This window comes from Haliotis rubra, unplaced genomic scaffold, assembly GCF_003918875.1.
Source record: "Haliotis rubra isolate DU_JTF1 unplaced genomic scaffold, ASM391887v1 Scf145, whole genome shotgun sequence".
NCBI lineage: Eukaryota > Metazoa > Mollusca > Gastropoda > Lepetellida > Haliotidae > Haliotis > Haliotis rubra.
Window position 1 is genome coordinate 930,489 of NW_025765392.1, and position 19,627 is coordinate 950,115.

Consider the following 19,627-nt stretch of genomic DNA (forward strand, 5'->3'; position numbering starts at 1 on the left):
TCTTGGTGGTAGCACCAGATCCACAATATATTTATTGAAATATATAACAAATACAATGTCAGTCTTTCTCAAATGCACAAACTGAAAGTTAAAAATATATTCTCAATACTTTTTACTATGATTAGGGTGTGAATGGCATACAGTATAAGCTAGTGATGAGTATTAAGCCAGATGACATATAAAGGTGTTGTACGTAAAACTATATGTCTGATTGACCTGTAAACAACAACCAGGGATATGTTTCAGAGATTTTGTGAAACAAGGTCAACAAAATTTGTGACATAATCTTCTTATCATACATGTGGCATTCAGTGTGTCTTAAATACTCGATATCTTAGTCAGACAACAATACAAAACATGTACAATGAAACCCTTGTAATCCACACACCTTAAGACCAGACACCTTGGGTCTTGGAGTAACTGAAACAATCTATAAATCGGTCCTTATTGACTTATTAATACCACAATTTGTTATTCCAGTTATGCTGGGACTTATTTCATATTTTAGACACAGAACGTTCCATCATGAATTCTTACATTTGGTCAGTAATTATTCATATTACACTATAATTGTACAGGTGTAAACAAAACAAGAGTTGCATCCTTCGATGTAATCATCTACAGTACACCACATCACATATTTACTGTACACATTGTGAAAAGTCAGTTGGTTAATGTTTTTGACATTCGCAGTAGTCACATAGAAATCAAATCTTAGAGATCACAGGTCTGATTTGAGGCAGATGGCAAAAGCAAGGCACATTACATTAATAAAAATCCAAATATAGAATATGTATCAAATAGCAGCATCATATATGTGGACAGCCATATGCATTCTAACTAAATTATATTTGATGACCTTCACAGAAATATTTGCAAGTTTTGGTTTATAACAGCCTTTTGTTAGAAATGTTTCAGTCATTGTCATAATAATTTCAATATATGAATAGCATACACAATGCTACATAGAAAGCGGTCAAATGTAACACATGTTAAATTTGAACATAGAGAATTTAGAGGCACTTGATAGCATTTTTTCATGTGTTTATGGTATGTCTCAAGGGGAATTTTGCCCCACAATTTTGGTGGAGGGTGCGAGTCCTCAATTCATCATATTAGGACCAACATGTGTTTGACATTATCTCTGTATAATCAGGGGATAATTTACTGACAGGTCGTAATAAAAGCAGAATTCGAATAATTACATTCAAACTTATCTGGAATCCAATTTGAACGTGAAGTTTTCCCATTTCGAGGACGTAATCATCTACAAATTAATATTACTGTCATGAAGTCAACCTGTTTACATGTAAGCAATATAATTCACTACCTACACATTCAAATTTTCAGGTTCATCATAGGTCATCTTATTCATTCTCAAATGCTTCAGTCAATTTTGTCTCATTTTGTGGTGGGTGGTCTACAGTGTATTTGAGAGTTATCTCCCTTGTCACCTGTTTGGCAAGGTCCAGTTTCCATACAATATGGTTCTGTTTGGTGATCTGTGGGTTGGTATTCTTCTCTGGGTGTTTCAGATCAAGACTGGGTTCCAACAGAGTCACCTGTAGAGAAACAATAACACATATTTTCTTTCAGCGGAATAATTACACATATTGTGCATTATGACACAAAGAAGACCAGGAAAAACTGCATACCCATCATTGATCCTCTTTATCGTTAAAGAATAAGCTCATACACAAAACACAAATAAATGCACAGCCAGAAACACATTGCACGAATAATACAATGCATCAATTATACAATGCATGAGTAATACAATGCATGAATAATCATTCTGAATGAATCATTTTGTTTCCTTTTTAAATAAGGCAGTATTTTCTTTAAAATAAGCAAATGTCCCTCGGGATAAGAGACTGCCATAGCTTGACTCCCTCCAAGAGTTTCAAGGTGATCACAAAAGCCATTTCAAGGTTGAAGCTGCTGATGGACTTATGGACAGAGAGACAGATGATGGACAACATGCCATGTCCATAACAAGCCTGTGCGCAAACAATCAGTCAACCAGTCAATCCATGGCCGTATTTATAGTACAGTAATCATACACAAGCAAAGGGCCTGGTGTGGTGTAACCTACCTTGATTTTGTCATCACTACTACGGGGGAGCTGAAGTTTCAGGACAATATTGATAGAATATTCATGAGTGTTCTTGATCTCGACCACTTGCTCGTAGGTTGTGTTGGTGGTCTTGCTAATGAGGCCTGAGGAGGCCGTGAACTTCTTCAGTGGTTTATATGTGACCTTGACCGCAGGATCGACACCCAGAGAACACAAGAACTCCTCCCCAGGGGACACCAACTTGATCTCAGCCTGGAACAGAAGCAGATATTGCATCTTGTTACAACTGAGCTGATTTGTTACCTACTTTGTTGTACCTCTCACTCTGCTGGTTGACTTACTACTCATCATATCCCATTTGAGTCATATGATGCTCAGTTACTTCAGAGTCTTTTCCAGACTTGATTATTTACAAACTCTCATCAGAAAATGGGTACCCGGTGGGATAAGTCATGTGACTATTAACCTCCGAGCGCCTCAGAGGCAGCTTAGGTTATCCGGGGTAATAAATAGTTAGCGCTTTGAGCTAGATATTCATCCTCGAATGGCGCTATAAAAGTGAATATTATTATTATGAATTAGCTGGAATATTGCAGAGTGTAACATAAAACAAGAAACAATCAAACAAACACTTTGCTGTGACTTACTCATGTGCTGTGACTTACTTAGCTGTGCAAGACCCTGTGCTGTGTGACTTAATTTGCTGTGCAAGACCCTTTGCTGTGTGACTTACTTTGCTGTGCAATACCCTGTGCTGTGTGACTTAATTTGCTGTGCAAGACCCTGTGCTGTGTGACTTACTTTGCTGTGCGAATTACTTTGCTGTGCAAGACCCTGGGCTGTGTGACTTACTTTGCTGTGTGACTTACTTTGCTGTGCGCATTACTTTGCTGTGCGACCTACTTGGCTGTGTGACTTACTTTGCTGTGCAAGACCTTGTGCTGTGTGACTTACTTTGCTGTGTGACTTACTTTGCTGTGCAAGACCCTGTGCTGTGTGACTTACTTTGCTGACTGACTTACTTTGCTGTGCAAGACCCTGTGTGACTTTGCTGTGTAATTTACATTGGCGTGTGATGTAACGCTCAACAAATTTACCAGATCTTTTATCCTCACCTTAGCAACAAAGCTGTTATCCAGGAATATGCTGGTTTCACCTGGTAACAGCGTAAACACTGAGTTGTTGGTGACCTTGGCCTGGAGATATGCCCTTGGTTCCACCTTAGGGAGAGTGATGTATTCCAGGTTGGGCTTCACATCAAATATTCCCACAGACACCTTGTGTGGCAGGTTGTCACTCGGAATCGAGGACTGACGAGCAATTTCGTAGGATGTGCTGGTGGTAGATTCTGTCACCTGCAAGGGTATGAGACATGACACATCAGGGACTGATCATTTCTTACAAGGGGTCGCGGTCTTTGGAAAAATTAAAGATGGGAGGGCTAACCATGAAAAAATAATTGCTGAAACATCTGGGACTACATTTGGGAATGTCATCAGAACATCATTGAGTCCCAAGACCACTCCCAATGTCTCCTCCTCCCCTAAGAAACGACCAGTTTCAAAATGAATATTTTTGATTCATGTCCAACTAATCATGATGAGGAAAAGCCATAAGGAAATGGGTTAAATGATTAAAAATGTGAAAAAAGAAATATTGAAAAGGAAACTGTTTATTAAAAATACCAGTACACAAAAATGTTGAAACAAAATATAGTATTGTTGACATTTATTCTTTTTTGAGCTTGTTTATCAAAGTTCCAAAGGGTGGTTGTATAACCACTCCTGTCATTGGAAGACTAATTTTCATTTGCCAGAAAATCTGGTATTTTCTGTGACCAGAGACCATATGAAATACACTGCATCTGTTTCATGTGAAACATGTGCCAGCTCACCTTAATGTGGCTTCATTAACAACGTAACAAACGTTGCTGTCTCGGTTACAACTGATCTCCAAAATTATTGTGCCCGTGTAATGATAATACAATAATGATGTAACAAACACTGGAATGTGATGAATCCAAGATCCAACTACAAGCATACAAAAATGACTGATCTGACGTTTTAACACGGTTAACATGGTGACAATACTGAACATCAAAGTTGATTTGGTCAATTAATTAGTGAGGAGATGTTCAGGTGAGTTAAAAGCTACAAGTAACAATTTGTTTCATTAGTGATATCTTTTCTATTTTCCTAATCCATTAATGACAGAGCAAGGTAAACAAGATAGATTGTTTAAGCTTGTTTTCTGATCAGAGATTTGAGTTCAAATCTTGAAACTGAAATATCGTGAAAATATTTCTTAAACTAAATGTTCAAAGCATGCAAGGAAAGACAACAGTCTAAGTAAACTTAGGCTCAGTATTTTTCGTTACACTGCTATGCTGAGTCTAACATAACCTTGTGGAAGGTCGCGTCAGATAACCTTTTCAATTGACCAATCAGAACACAGCTTACCAAATGGCGAAAGCCATTGTGACATTCGCACATACCTTTTGAACTTTTACCTAAAAAGTTTGTACCGAACGATTCCGAATGTTATTTTCCGTACGATCGGTTCCTAGTGAGGCAAGCCACAACAGTGAGTAAACAGTCGCTGAAAATAGCGTTTTGTCAGTATTCAAGCATGTCAGCTTGCTGAAATATTAGCTGTGATAGCCATGTCACCAGAAACCACAAAGAGTGTATACTGCAGGGCAAATATCTGTGTTTTATGCAATTTTCATTTGTTGGAGATCAGTTTTGGCGAACGGGGAAGAGAAAATCCATTTTGTAAGTCCTGCAGTACCCTAAATAGTAGCTGTTGTCTAATTGGTTAAATCCGTTAGGCCGTCTCGCGTTTGATTAAACGGTCATAGGTCGCTCAGAGGTTACCTGACGCGACCTTCCACAAGGTTTTGTTAGACCCAGTATAGCAGTGTAACGAATAATACTGAGTCTAAGTTTACTTAGACTGCGAAAGACAACATTGTTTTACATTGAACACACATGCAATACAACACCTTGATACCTTTGTTTCAACATACAGCATTGGAGTATAACAATCCGCTGATTCCATCGATTCCCTTATAAGTCCTTCCGATTGCAGATGCAAGTTACCCTCTGGAGCTGAATTCAAAGTTCTTCCTCGTGACTTCATTCGGAAAGACCTGATAACGGTTGTAGAAAACAAATCTGAGAGTATAAACGTACCTTTGACTGAGTGTAGCCCATGAGTCTAGGCGTTGATTCAATACTTGCAGCACACTCATACTCTTCGTCATCATATTCATCTTGCGAGTAACTCTTCCCACGAGAGAAACTGCTTGCTTTTGCCAGAGACCGAAATCTAAACAAGACTTTCTCCTGTATGTTTATGTAATAATAATAATAATAATGTCCATTTGTATGGCGCCGTTTCCACACACTAGTGTATGCTCAAGGCGCCCCGTGTGTTCAGCTAAAAAAACAACTGCAGGAATTGTGCAAGTCATTCGTATTTCCTGAAAAGATGGGTCTTCAATGAAGATTTGAATAAGTCAAGAGATTTTGCTGTTTTGATGGTTATGGGAAGACTGTTCCACAGTGAAGGAGCAGCATAGCTGAATGATCTGTGACCATAGTTCTTGAGATTGACAGGGGGTGTTGTTAGGAGGAACTGTTGGTGTGATCTCAGCTGTCGCGGCGGTGTGTACACTGAGATGAGTTCAGAGAGGTACTGAGGCGCTAGGTCATGTAGACATTGGAACACAATGGTCAAGATCTTGAATTCGATTCTGGCTTGGATGGGCAACCAGTGAAGAGACTTTAGGACAGGGGTTATGTGAGATCTTTTTAGATGTTAGGGATACAATGCGGGCTGCAACGTTTTGGACTTTCTGGAGTTTTGTCAAGTGTGCAGAGCTGAGTCCAAACAGAATGCTGTTTGAATAGTCTAGTCTAGATAGAACGAGGGACCTGACGAGAGTATGGGCTGCATCTGTTGTTAAGTTATGACGAATGTTACTGATAGCTCTCAGGTGGAAGAAGCAGATTCTTGAAAGATGGTTGATCTGAGCATCAAGTGATAGGTCCTGGTCTATGAACACTCCAAGATCTTTCACGGATGAAGCTAGAGTAATTTCTGCATCAGCTATTGTGATTTTCTCAGTCGTGATTTTGTACAGCAGAGATGCTGTCAGAATGATACAGGCTGCTCTTGTTGCTTGAATGAATGGTATAGGGATGGCGGGATGGCCTAGTGGTTAAAGTCTTTTGTCTTTAGACCTGATATTGCTGGAATAATGCTAAAAGTGAATTAAATCCCATCTCACTAAGTCATAGTGAAATGTTAGTAAGTGACTTTGGTTTTATGCTGGACTCATAAATCTTTCAGGTTTATTACTTTGACCTTTACAATGTGCGAAATGTACGCTGGTCCTGGCTAGTACAATTTCCACTAAATGATAAGTTTGCAGTGGTCGTTGTGGCCAGTGAATTTTGTATTGATAGTTAAGTAAATCTACGAATGCTATTTTGGACCAGTGACTGACTGACTGACTGAGTTTGGTTTTACGCCGCTTTTAGCAATATTCCAGCAACATCACGGCGGGGGACACCAGAAATGGGCTTCACACATTGTACCCATGTGGGGATTCGAACCCGGGTCTTCGGCGTGACGAGCCAACGCTTTAACCACTAGGCTACCCCACCGCCCCTTGGACCAGTGAAGTACAAAGAGGACCACTAATGTAACATACTAGTATGTTATATTTAGGATTACACTTTCTTAGTAAAGTACAGATTCTAGTACTTTTTTAGTTTGGGGCTCAACTCAAAAAGTACTAGAATCTGTACTTTACTAAGAAAGTGTAATCCTAAATATAACATATGTTACATTTGACTACTTTCTAAATGGCATTGTGTATTTCAGGACCACTTATTATTGTCCACTCACTGGTCTTGTGGTCTATAGTTTGGCATGAAATGCATGTGGACCCGTTTTTTTGTAAATATCTCTTCATCCAATGATCCAAATCGATCTCAAACTGTGCAAGTGGATGTTTTGTCTGACAACCTAATCACATTGTAAATCACCGATTTTATGCATTTGTATTAAAGAATCTGACAGGTATGAAGAGGTGTCACAGGTCGTGAATAGGGTAAGGTGGGTGCCAACTGTTAACCATCATACGGAGTTTGTTTCTCTGAGTTGTTCAACATTAACCACAAAACACATTAGTGAGAATTATTCTGCGGGTTAAAATCTTTAAATTTGTAATGTTAATGGCATATTTTGTTTATGCAGAACACAGAAAGTATATTTACACTAAATCATTAATCGGACCACCTATGGTTAGAACTCAACAACTGTTAAAGCCCCGTTTCCCTCGGACACAAGCACACAAAATCATGTACACTCATTGAAGAAAAGATAGAATGAAGACAAAAGTGTTATGTTTTGATGTCGTTCACATTCCAAATTAAGCAATGCATTTCTAATAGCTTTAAGCATATAGATAGTTAATATTTATATTTTCATGATAATTTTATGTGAAATGAGTGTTTCATGTTACACTATAAGTCGTTGGAATTAGTCAGTGCTGTCATTGTTAAAATAAGTTATATTTCTTTGAGCATATCTGTCTGGATACTATTATAATCTGTAAATATAATAACAGAATTAAACGTCATCAAGTTCACTCGATTCTTCCACAGAGGAGTCATCAGTGTCCAGACGAATGACAACTGGATTAACTGTTTGCTCCTTTCAAGCCATCTTTGAGCCAGTACTCTTTCTCCACCTTTTTGACATGTTCAACACATGCATGTCAATGTCACATATAGCAGTGTTTACAATGTGCTTGTACTCTCGTAGTCAGCCCAGGGATATCACCAAGGTGTACTCATACCATAGTTTAACACGGTCTGGGGAGATCCTTGCCATATTCTACTGATATCTAAGTCCCAAGAGATCTTGGCAACCTTGAGGCTAGTGATATCTAATTTATACAGGTCTAGTGAAGTAGTATACACAATGGTGGAACAGGACCAGGTCCTTATCCTACCTACTACTGAGGTGCAAGCAAAATTTGATGAAAATCGGTTGAATATTTTTTTATGAAATATTGACTTTTAAGTGAGCATGGGGTCGGTCGGGAAAATGGCTCGGGTCGCCTCGGGGGTGGTTGCTCCTCCGAGCACTGTGGGTGGATGAGTCGCAGTGTGTGCATGTGTCTCTTTCGGCTCGATGTATGGGTGGCTGGCTGGCTACATGAAGCAGAATAATAGGCATGCAAGACTGATTAAAAATCATGACGAGAAACTATCTTCACACGCTGGGTGATGTGTAAGGGTCTGTGTCGTGAGGTACGATCATCAACTCCTCTCTGACGAATGCTCTCGGCAGTCCGTCTTTCAAGTATAAAAAGTTCGGTTCATCGTCTTGTCGACCAGGTCGATGTTGTACGTTTTCCAGTGGTATGTCGTTCGACGTAAACCTGAGCGTTTTAGCCAACGGCCGACTGAGAGTCAACTCGTTTTTTTCCGTTGTTGGCTAACATGACCGTGCCGTTCGAGTCGTTATTTTGAGTTCGGCTCCCACAGGTTTGAAGATTTCTTCGTTTAGTGAGCACACGCTGTCTGTTATTTGGTTGTGGAGTTATTGACGAATAGTCTGTTGTTTCTGTTGTTGATGTTGGTCCATCGTGGGTAGTAGGTGATATCGCTGAGCGTGACTTCGAGCTGACCCGATATGTTATCGATCGCGTGCAGCAGTTGAACGGACTCGCCGCTCGTTATTCCTGGAAGCGTCACGTACATATTGAAAAGTAGATATGTATACTAAAATTAAATATATAACAATTCTATATGTACAAACCAGGAGTGTTTTATTCTAAAAGTGATAATATAAGTGCTACCGATCTCACGCGTCCATTGTGGTCAATGCAAAGGATGGTTTACATTTCATAGTTCGGATCATCAAAGTGTTTAAAAATTACGGGTTTTCGGTCACGAATGTGAAAAGGGTACACGCATGGTTTAACAACCCAATGCAGTTCTGGCAGAATCTATTTAATTTCGCCGTGTGGTGCGCGACGACCAGGTGCGGCGTGACGTTGAACGACACTCGTCGCAATGAACTGAGTCGGTCTGTATTCTCGATTCACATGTACTACCAGATCAGACGTATCCTGAAAGAAATCAGCGCCTGATTCCACAGGAATGCCGTAAACAATCCATACGATCGATGTGCGTATGAACGCGTTTGCGGTCAATTCCAACTAGATTCGAAGACGGTTGATTGGCGTTTGCCAGGTCCAAACCAAGGTTTGGGAATTCCCATCGTTCACAACATGTCTCTCGTGGAAGCCAGCAAACAGCTGGTGAAAGATTGGGGTTACAAGTTGTATCATTACGGCACGACGAACGAGTGGAACAACGATTACATGGCTTTCAACGACAGCAAGGATTACCGCATTTGGACGATTGTTCATGATTGACATGCTGGTTTACTCGTGCCGGTGTCGTCACATTGAACGATTCGATTCGAACATACGTGTGGGCCGTGCTGGGCGCTCAGACGCAAAAGCGTTCCAGCATCCTGGGTCATGAAGGGACGGCTTACGACGCACAGTTCGTGGCTAATGTCGAGGATGCCATTGCTAGACCGTTCGATCTACCAAGTGCCATCGAACGCTATGAAAACGAGCTGAAATACGCCCGTTCGAAAGACGACTATGTTTATCAGCACGGGATTGTACATGGCTCTTAGCGACATGCAACTGAGGGTGAACAGAGTGGTGGGCTACAACATCGATATCCGGCGATCGAAAGCCCACAAGTTTTGTACGAGCAACGTGACCGTTTTCGACAAGAATCCTAGCAACCAGGAAACGATGCTGCCCAAGATGCCAGGCAGCGCTTCGGCGGCTTTGCCAGCCAGTTTAGCCAGGGCCTCGCCGAGAGATTTCAAATGCTTTTTTATCTAGTCTCTGACGTCGTCACCTGATGATGGGCTTGTTGGTGTTAGGCTTGGTGGTGTACCACCACCCCCCTTCAGCGATACGACCAGGGTGCATATGATGAAGCCCAAAGCCGTCAGAACGCTGGCGATGGTGAATCCTTTATCCCGTTCAAGACTCGGTAGATGGTTTGGTGCATGCGGCTGATTTGTAATTGGAGGGCTTCCCGGTTGGAGGAAGCAGCTCTCAATCGGGTCCTTCTCTCGTCTTCCAGGTCGCGCAAACTTTTCTCGATGATTTTTTCATGGCTTCGTCGTTGTCCATGATCCTGGGTTATCTTTTCTCGAAGCGATGTGCTCGTCGATTTTGTTTAGTTTGCCCATGTTGTTCACGTGTTCTCCGCGCACGCTTTTCAAGGCTTCGTCTAGACCCCAAAGTTCCCTAAGAGGAAATTCGTAACCGGGCAAGGGTTCGTTCGAATACGTGGCCAATATTTTTTCAATTTCCTCTGACGGTTCTTTGGTGCGCTGGGTCATTTCTCTCTGACCACCGAGTTCGGTCCGTCCGTTTTGCAGATCTCGGGCGACCTTCGGCGGAAGTTCTTTGGGTCGTGCACTGCCGTAATCTCGCAGGTTTAGTTCGTCATGTATCAGTTGACTACCGCCACAGATTAAAAGTCTCAGCAGACTGTTGTACGATCAATCGAAGCACGCCGGGGAAAAACACAACACTGCCTCCACGGCTTAACGTGAGCTGACCTGCTGGTATCGCACCTGGAGGATTGCCGAGGCGTGGGACAGACGGCTGTCTGAATCGACATGCCCAACGAAAATGACGTCTTGAAATTCGTCAACCACAAGCATCAAATGTCCATGCCTTACATGATCTACGACGACTTCGAAGCCCTCATCAAAAACGCCGACACCGTCGCTCCGTTCCCGGACAAAAGTTTCACACACTAAACTCAAGAGCATGAAGCCTGCGGGTTCGTTCACATGGTCTTTTGATGCGACGGAAAAACGAAGGCTCCTGTGGTCCACCGATGTCCCGACACGGCCGAACGATTTCTCACACGTTTGCAAAACGAAGAGAAAATCATCAGGAAAAAGCTGTACACTGTTGTCCCCATGAGCATGACCCAAAGACGACTGGCGAACTCATAAGAAAGCTAAGAATTACCACGTGTGCAACCAACCCCTGAACGGGGATGTTGTGAGAGATCACTGCCACATCACCAACAAGTACAGAGGTGACACTCACAACATGTGCAACCTGAAGCTCAAAATCGGTCCCAACACCATCAAAATCCTCATCGTGTTTCACAACCTTCACGGGTACGAATCCCACTTGATCATGCAGGCCATCGCAAAGGTCGACAGCAAAATAAGGTGAATCCCCAACAACATGGAATAATACATCTCCTTCTCCTTGGACGGTCTGAATTTCATAGAGAGCGTTCAGTTTCTGATGTCATCTCTTGACTGTCTTGTCAACGCGAACGACTCGGCCGACTTCAACATCACCAATCAATACACCGATGCCGAGACTCGACCTCTGCTGCTAAGGAAGGGAGTCTACCCCTGCGAATACATGGACAGCTGGTCCAGGTTCAACGAGACGCGATTGCCTCCCATCAATCGCTTTTACAGCAACTTGACCAACTCGTCCATCACCCGGACGATTACTCGCACGCGATTAACGTGTGGGACAAACTGGGCTGAAAGACTCTGGGCGATTACCACGACCTGTACTTGAAAACGGACGTGCTCCTGTTGGCCGACGTGTACGAGATAGTCAGAAAAATGTCCTCGAAACAGTACGGCTTGGATCCCGCGTGGTATCTCTCTTCTGACCCGGTCTCTCTTGGGAGCCTTGTTGAAGAAGACCGGCGTGGAGCTGAAGCTGCTAACGGATTACGACCAAGCACCTGTTCATGAAGAAAGGCTTGCAAGGCGGAATTTCTATGGTCTCCAAACGATACGCCAAAGCCAACAACAAGTACGTGGAAGGTCACAACCCCAGCAAACCAACCAAAACATCCTCTATCTCGACGCCAACAACCTGTACGGCTGGGCCATGAGTCAGTATCTCCCCACTGGGGGATTCGAATAGGTCTCCTCGCCCGAGATTATCGATGTGAATAGCATCGAGATGGATTCGAACAAAGGCTATGTGCTCGAAGAGGGCTAAGAGTACCCCCGAGAATTACACAATTTGCTGGGAAAAAATAAGCTGCTGGTCAACGTTGAAAATCTCGATGAATAAAACGAAATACATCGTTCACTATCGCAACTTGCAGCTGTACACGTCGCTGGGAATGAAACTCACGAAAATACACAGGGCGTTTGAGTTCGATCAAAGTCCTTGGATGGAGTCTTACATCCGAATGAACACGAACTTGCAAAAGCTGGCCACAAGCGATTTCGGAAATAAACTGTACAAAGTCATGAACAACGCAGTGTTCGGCAAGACAATGGAGAATTTGAGAAAATGCGTTAACGTGAAGCTGGTCAGATCCAGTGAGGAAGCAAAACTCACGAAACTCATAGCCAGCCCGGCGGTCAACCGGAGCAAAATATTCGACGATGACTTGGCACTGCTACACATGAACAAAGCCACATCAAATTCAACAGGCCCGTTGACGCGGACGCCATCCCGAAACTCGCCAAAGCAGCTTGAGTCTCGGAAGAGAAAGCCAAAGCCTGGCTTAAAAAACAAGCCATCTGGCAAGTCTACCTGCCGGCGCCTCGATACATCCCGAGAAGAAAATTCGACATTTCAACGCCAAATCGCGTTCATCAAGCCAAACTCCTGTTTCTCCCTCACGACAGGGTGAGGCACAAAACCTACAAGTACGCCCTGAAAGTCGTAGACATCGCCAGTTGCTACAAGGAAGCCAAACCATTGTAAACCAAAGATTCGAACGAAGTCGCCAAAGCCTTTGAACGCATATACAAACGCAGTCGCTTGACCTGGCCTGCCGTATTGCAAGTCGATCCCGTATGCCAGTTCATGGGAGCCGTGTCACAACTGCTGGCCAAGCAGAAAGTCCAGGTGAGACGAGGTATAGCGGGAGCTCACCGTAGCCAAGCCACCGTTGAGAAATTCAATCGCACCCTAGCCGAACACCTGTTCTCACACCAATACTCGCAGGATTTAATCGATCCCGGAAACAGAACCACAGAATGGGTTGTATGATTGCCACGAGTGGTGGATGTCATCAACAACAAAGTCACCAGACACGTGTGGCAAAAGACCCATCGAAGCCATCAAAATGAAATCTGTTGAATTGTCATTGGCAGCAGCTTGTGAGGATAAAATAGAGAAAACATTACCGGACTGTGTCAGCGTTAGGTACTTATACCAGCCGGGCGAATACGAGGGAGATAGCAGAAAACGTGCCACCGATCCGATATGGTCCATGAAAACGTACAACATCGACCTGGTCGACATCAAAGACGGCGAACCGAACTTGTACTACTTGAAAGACGGACTGCCGAGAGCATTCGTCAGAGAGGAGTTGATGATCGTACCTCACGACACAGACCCTTACACATCACCCAGCGTGTGAAGATAGTTTCTCATCATGATTTTTTATCAGTCTTGCATGCCTATTTTTCTGCTTCATGTAGCCAGCCAGCCAGCCGTACACCGAGCTGAGAGAGACACACGCACGCACTGTGACTCATCCGCCCACAGCGCTTGGAGGAGCAACCACCCCCGAGGCGACCCGAGCCTTTTTCCCGACCGACCCCATGCTCACTTAAAAGTCAATATTTCAGAAACTATTCAACCGATTTTCATCAAATTTTGCTTGCACCTCAGCAGTAGGTAGGATAAGGACCTGGTCCCATTCCACCATTGTGTATACTACTAGTGAGGTCTTTGATAGCCACAGTCTAGTGATATCATAGTTCGACAGAGACTAGTGATTTCTCAGCCAGAGTCTAGGATTAATTAATCTGAGTTATTTGCAACAGTTTGACAGGTATGTCTATACTGTGTCTAGGTGTAACATTCAGAGATGATTTAATGCGCGCATGAACAAAATAGGACCTTCATGGACTTTCAAAGGATGTACAAAATGTCTGGAGTAATGGTGGTAGTGAAGGTGATTTGTCTCAAGAAAACATACCACTACATCAAGTTATTCATACTATTTGTTGCTGTGCATACGACAATTTTACAGATCAAATGTCAAAATACATCAGCCAAAATAGACTGGCATTCAGTCCTAGAGTTAGAGATACCTTTATTTCAATATATATAAACTTCATGAAAGAAAACAAATAAATATCAAAAGGGAGGCAAGAAGAACCATATATTTTAAGCCAGAGCTGCAGACATCTTGACTTGCCTAATCATTCTTGACTTGATTTCCTTGATTTTCAATCCATTCTCTAGACTCCGAGACACAGACACAAATAACATCATGGCTTAAAATTACCTTAGCAAAGTTTCATCTGACCTCGTAGTTATCAAAGAAAGAATTCACAGGATAAGAGAGCTATCCTTCAGTCAGGTGAGCTAAATGGTGAGACATTAGAAACTGTGATCATATATACCTTCTGCCATATCTGTACCCCCTCGCGATATTGAGCACGGCAGTGCCCAATAGTGGTACCGAGCCTCCGACACTTGGACTGGCAGTTGATAGGAACAACTTAGCATCTGTCCAGTCCTCGCCAGTTGTCTGAGTTATCTGTCCGTAGTACATGATCTGAAACAGGAATGTTCTCGATAATCCAAGGTATGCTACCTATATTCTATAATGATATATAGACTACCAAACCCAAGTGATTTGGTTGGCTGGTTTGTTGTTTAACGCCGCACTCAACATTATTCCAGCTATATGGTGGTGTACTGTAAATAATCAAGTATGGACCAGACAATCAAGTGATCAATATCATAAGCATAGTTCTATGCAATTGGAATACGATGACGTGTCAACCAAGTCAGGGAGGCTGACCACCCAATGCCGTTAGTTGCCTCTTTATTCGAGGCTGAAGACCAATATTAACTCGGATCTTCACGGGTCTAACCCAAATGACCCACCACAGGGCATCTATGATTCAGATCAATGAACAGCATCACAATGCCTTGCAGACCATTATGATGTCATCTGTTAGCATGACATTGAAGGCAATTGAAATAATTGGCTCACCTTAAGCACACCTTCAGCAGTGAACATGCGTAGGTCATAGCTGGGTGTCCAGGATGCCTGAGATACCACATAAGACACCAGTAGGGACACCTTGTGTCCACCCTCACTCTCCAGCACAATGGTGCATTCTCTGGAAAAATAACCACCAAATACTAACCACAGAGGTTTCACATTGATACAGTATGTGGAGCCCATGTCTGGAGTCCCCTGGTGTCAAATTGCCAGAATATTGTCTACAGTGGCATCAAAACATACTCAGGCACTCACAAGTAGCTTCTATTTCATTTCATATTTAAATATGATGGTGGCAATGTAATATAGCTCACCTGACTAAAGGTTTTGTCTAAGCATGTGAGTACAATAACACCCAGTCTAAGTAAACATAGGCTCAGCATTATTTGTTACACTGCTACACTGAGTCTAACAAACCCCAGTAGAAGGTAGGACTGGGACGATTCACTGATGCACCAATACAGCGCGATACATTTATGTTTGATACAGCTACCGTCGACTGGTGTATCGATACAAAACAATACACGAGTTTTTTCAAAACAGTATTATCTTAAACATGTTAAAGTACTTCTCTAGAGAAAAGTACAAAAGTATATATGACAGAGTTACTTGTTTGTTTATTACAATAGTGTTATTGTTATGCACAAATACCTTGAATTAAATCATTTTAAATCTTAATACTGTGTCATTCTTTCAAGGTGTATATATCGTGATACGTATCGTATCGCAGGTAAAATATCGCAACATGTATCGTATCTTGACATAGTGTATCGTCCCAGCCCTAGTAGAAGGTCGCGTCAGATAACAAAAGTTAACATTTGCACATACTGTTTGAAGAGTTTACCTCGAAAACATTTGTACTCGAACGATTTTTAATGCTATTTTCCGCACGATCGCTTCCGAGTGATACACATGGAGGACGCCATTATTTACAACAGTGAGTAAACAGTCGCTGAAATTAGTGTTTTTGTCAACATTTCAGGACGTCATCTTGCAAAAACATAAGCTAATAGTAACCATGTCATCAGAAACCCCTAAGCGTGTATACTGTATGTCAAATATCTGTGTTTGATGCGGATTTCCGTTTGTTGAGAGATCAGTGTCAGCGACCGAGGAAGAGAAAATTCCAAAACATTTTGTAAGTTCCGCTGAACCCTAAATAGCAGCCGTTGTCTGATTGGTTTAATCCGTTCGGCCGTTTTGCGTTTGATTGGACATTCATAGGTCGCTCAAAATTTAGCTTACGCGACCTTCTACTGGGATTTGTTAGACTCAGTAAAGCAGTGTTACGATTAATATTGAGCCTATGCTTACTTAGACTGAATAACACCTGAAGTTGTCTGAAATAACTGATCAATAGTCAAGGAGGTGTTGTAAATAGGGATAAAAAACCCACAAAAACATATCCACCAGGTTTTGTATCTCATCTTGACATTTCTGGAATATTTGATGAGAAATGCTGCACAAGGTTAAAGAAGGGTAAGTACATGAAACATCTCTTCCACAGTAAATAACACCATGATACATCAATAATTCAACATGTAAATGTCAAAATTCGTGTTCAACAAGACACGTCGCCCATCACAAAACTGTTGAGTTTACCTCAAGTCATCCAACATACCTTGACTCTGTTTGATGACCTCTGTTGGCTCTCAGTTCTGAAAGGTTGTTGGTGGCGGCTACGATCTTTTTATCCAGTTTGGCAATCTGTTCTGCCAGCTCCAACCTGGTGGTCTCCAGTTTGCTGCCTTGGTCCTTGTACATCTGGAGGAAGTCTGTCACGCCTTGGAAGTAGGCTGTGTCCAGGTTGGTGCTCTTGTTCTGGAATACAGGGTTCAGGAATAAAGGCCTCCATTACCAGCCAGTTTTGAAGCTTGTTCCTAAAGAATATTAGCTGGGGCACTTATTACAGGATATGTGAATAAAATTTTATTACCTACGAAGGCAAAAATATCAGGGTTCATATTTTTCATACAATGCCCAAGTGTAAAATATCATTTTGTCATGGTGACGTGACGTCATGAACAATGCTATGAAGTCACGTTTCTTCTATGACGTTGCGTTCAACATATGTTTAAAGGTAGATTTGGGTTTATTTTCCTCAATTTGACAACTTCGGTAATAAATAGAATATATTATTACGACACTGGTGCCAAATATCGGTATATCCCTCCCTCTCGCTCGGGAAATACCAACATTTAGGCACCCGTGTCACAAACATAGTATGACATGGGCACTCATATAATATCCTCTACGTGTTATCACTTGTGGGAGATGATAAAGGTTGTGAAGGTGAGAAGGTCGTAAAAAAAACTCATAGATTTCCCCCACAACCAATATATCTGTGTTATACAAATACCATACTAACAAAAACTAATTTTGTACAGTACATAAAATTTGAGACAAAGTACACTTTAACAGAACATTCAACATTGGCAGAGTCTTCCACAAGACACAAACTGCATTCAACAGTAGTACAACTATTTACCTTGATTGCATTTTGTCACATGGCAAAGGTGTATAACTGTATTTCCCTCTACTGTTTTCAGGGCAGGTCTTATACTCCTTAACCTTGTAAACATGGTCAATATGGATCTAGCCATTTAATGGCGCAGCTGATCAACACCTCTCAACCAGATACCTTTGTTGAAGAGGGAGTTAGCCATTACATATTATTGTGGGCAACATGTCAAATCTATGTCATGTCATATATATGGTGCCAGATGGGATGGCGCCACAGATCTCAGTCATGCATATGCAATTTTGTAAACAATGGTATATGTTTTTCTTTGTTAAATGCCACACTCTGAAATACTTTTGCGTAATGCATAGTTATGGATAGAAATGTTTTCGAGGTGTTTTGATACAGGACTATTTACTTTTGTGGACTTGGACACAGTGTTCCCAAAGTTTTCCAGCAGTTTCCATTGTTTGTTCATAACATTCTGCCTTGCTTCAATTTGATCTTTCTCCTTCTTCAAGTCGGCAATCTGCGTCTCCAGCTCCTTCTCCTTGCTGGAAATGTCGGCCTCATCTGGTGTAGTATGCTTCCTCTGGAATGTCACCTCGGCTATCGTTGCCTGGCCTGTCCCTTCGACTCTACAACACAAACACATGCAATCTTACACCATATTATCTTTTATTTGTAGCCTGCATCTCTGATAAGTCTACTTTACATCTAGACTTTGCCAATAATAATTTAATGATCAAACTTGTTGAAGTATTACACAAAACCTTTGGTGTCAGTGATAATATTGAATGAAATGGTTTCGGTTGAGATAAATGTTTTGACAGGGTATGCAATCTGAGTGAAACAAAGCATGGCAATACACAAGCAATGGGTTTTCCACCATGATTAGAATTATACTACACTTGCATATGCATATAAGTGTGAGGTAAAACCAATTGCAATATGAAGTGGACACACCTGAACACTAAAGAATAAAAATAACTATATATCAAGCTCTTTCAAGGTCTAATTCTACATTGATGTCACCATTATGATGATAAAGTTATGATTGTGATACAATATGAGTTAAAAATTATAACAGTTGGACATTTAAAATGTGCCAGATCTAAAGCTCACTATAGAGTGACAAATAACGTGAAATATATTCATTTAAATCAGTAGATTTCGATTAAGTTTTCTGGTAGTGGTAACTAACAGCAACTCTAACTAGTTTCACATGTTGCCATGGTTGCATGTATACATGCATATCATTATTTCACAATGCCTGCTGCCAATGACTGTAAAAGCCGTCAAAATAACCGTTACGGGTGGTTAAATTACTGTGATGAAGAAACATGTGAGACCGAAAAATGAAATTGTGATCTTAAAATTCACTCCCAAAGTCAAAATGATAATTAACTGTTCCTATAGCTTTAATTGGAAAGTCAGTCGAAAGCAAGAATTAATCTCACCTGATAGAATCCGAGTCGATGCTCGCTGGCAGTTGTTTGAGGACAATCTCATTGACACCTTTGACGACACTGGTGTGGATTTGACGACACACTTCCGCCCTGTCGGAATACACTGTTACCTTCTCTACTGGACATTCAGGTGACAGGAAGACATTCTTCTCCCCTATCTTGTCACTCTTTTCGGCTGCCATCGTCGATTACAGAAACGTATCTATAGTTACTGAACCCGTGAAATGTTTCAACGAGGAATAACGAATTCGCAATAGATATTTTCACTCACTGACTCGCGTCCATGCGCTGTTTGTTTACAGAAATGGACACAGCGTGGCCAGGTATTTCCGCATTGCACGAATATTCTCGTGACCCAAATGTGACACGCCTCCTTGTTTATATCAGCAACATGCGGGTCACATAACTGGGATTTCGCCTTCCGAACTTGTAACATGCTTACTGCGCAGGCAAGTTCAGCATGGCTCCCGGCGTTAGCGCAGCAGACACTGGGAACCAGGCTGGAACCAGTTAGGCGTTC

At 41.9% G+C, this 19,627-nt stretch overlaps 1 protein-coding gene across 2 annotated transcripts; it reads right to left on the reverse strand.

The window, feature by feature from the left end:
- Window positions 1-19,470, reverse strand: LOC124269490 (protein F37C4.5-like). Of its 2 annotated transcripts, none has more exons than XM_046704505.1 (9): window positions 19,099-19,470; window positions 18,057-18,276; window positions 16,799-16,998; window positions 15,166-15,295; window positions 14,567-14,721; window positions 5,090-5,228; window positions 3,193-3,432; window positions 2,096-2,329; window positions 1-1,562 (listed from the first exon to the last, which is right to left on the reverse strand). In XM_046704505.1, exons 1-9 carry the CDS (start codon window positions 19,287-19,289, stop codon window positions 1,368-1,370), a joined length of 1,704 nt encoding a protein of 567 aa, XP_046560461.1. In that variant the 5' UTR covers window positions 19,290-19,470; the 3' UTR covers window positions 1-1,367. The 2 variants fall into 2 exon arrangements, with proteins under 2 accessions (XP_046560461.1, XP_046560462.1); XM_046704506.1 differs by lacking the exon at window positions 5,090-5,228 and adding an exon at window positions 5,272-5,407.
- Window positions 19,471-19,627: the final 157 nt, after the last annotated feature.

Bases quoted from the DNA above. Each gene is read 5' to 3' on its own strand.
- LOC124269490 (XM_046704505.1), bottom strand. From the start codon at position 19,289: ATGGCAGCCGAAAAGAGTGACAAGATAGGGGAGAAGAATGTCTTCCTG. The intron at 3,433-5,089 runs GTATCAAGGTGT...ATACCCTTGCAG, and splicing joins TGCTGTATGTTGAAACAAAG to GTGACAGAATCTACCACCAG. The intron at 2,330-3,192 runs GTGAGGATAAAA...CTTCTGTTCCAG, and splicing joins ATAACAGCTTTGTTGCTAAG to GCTGAGATCAAGTTGGTGTC.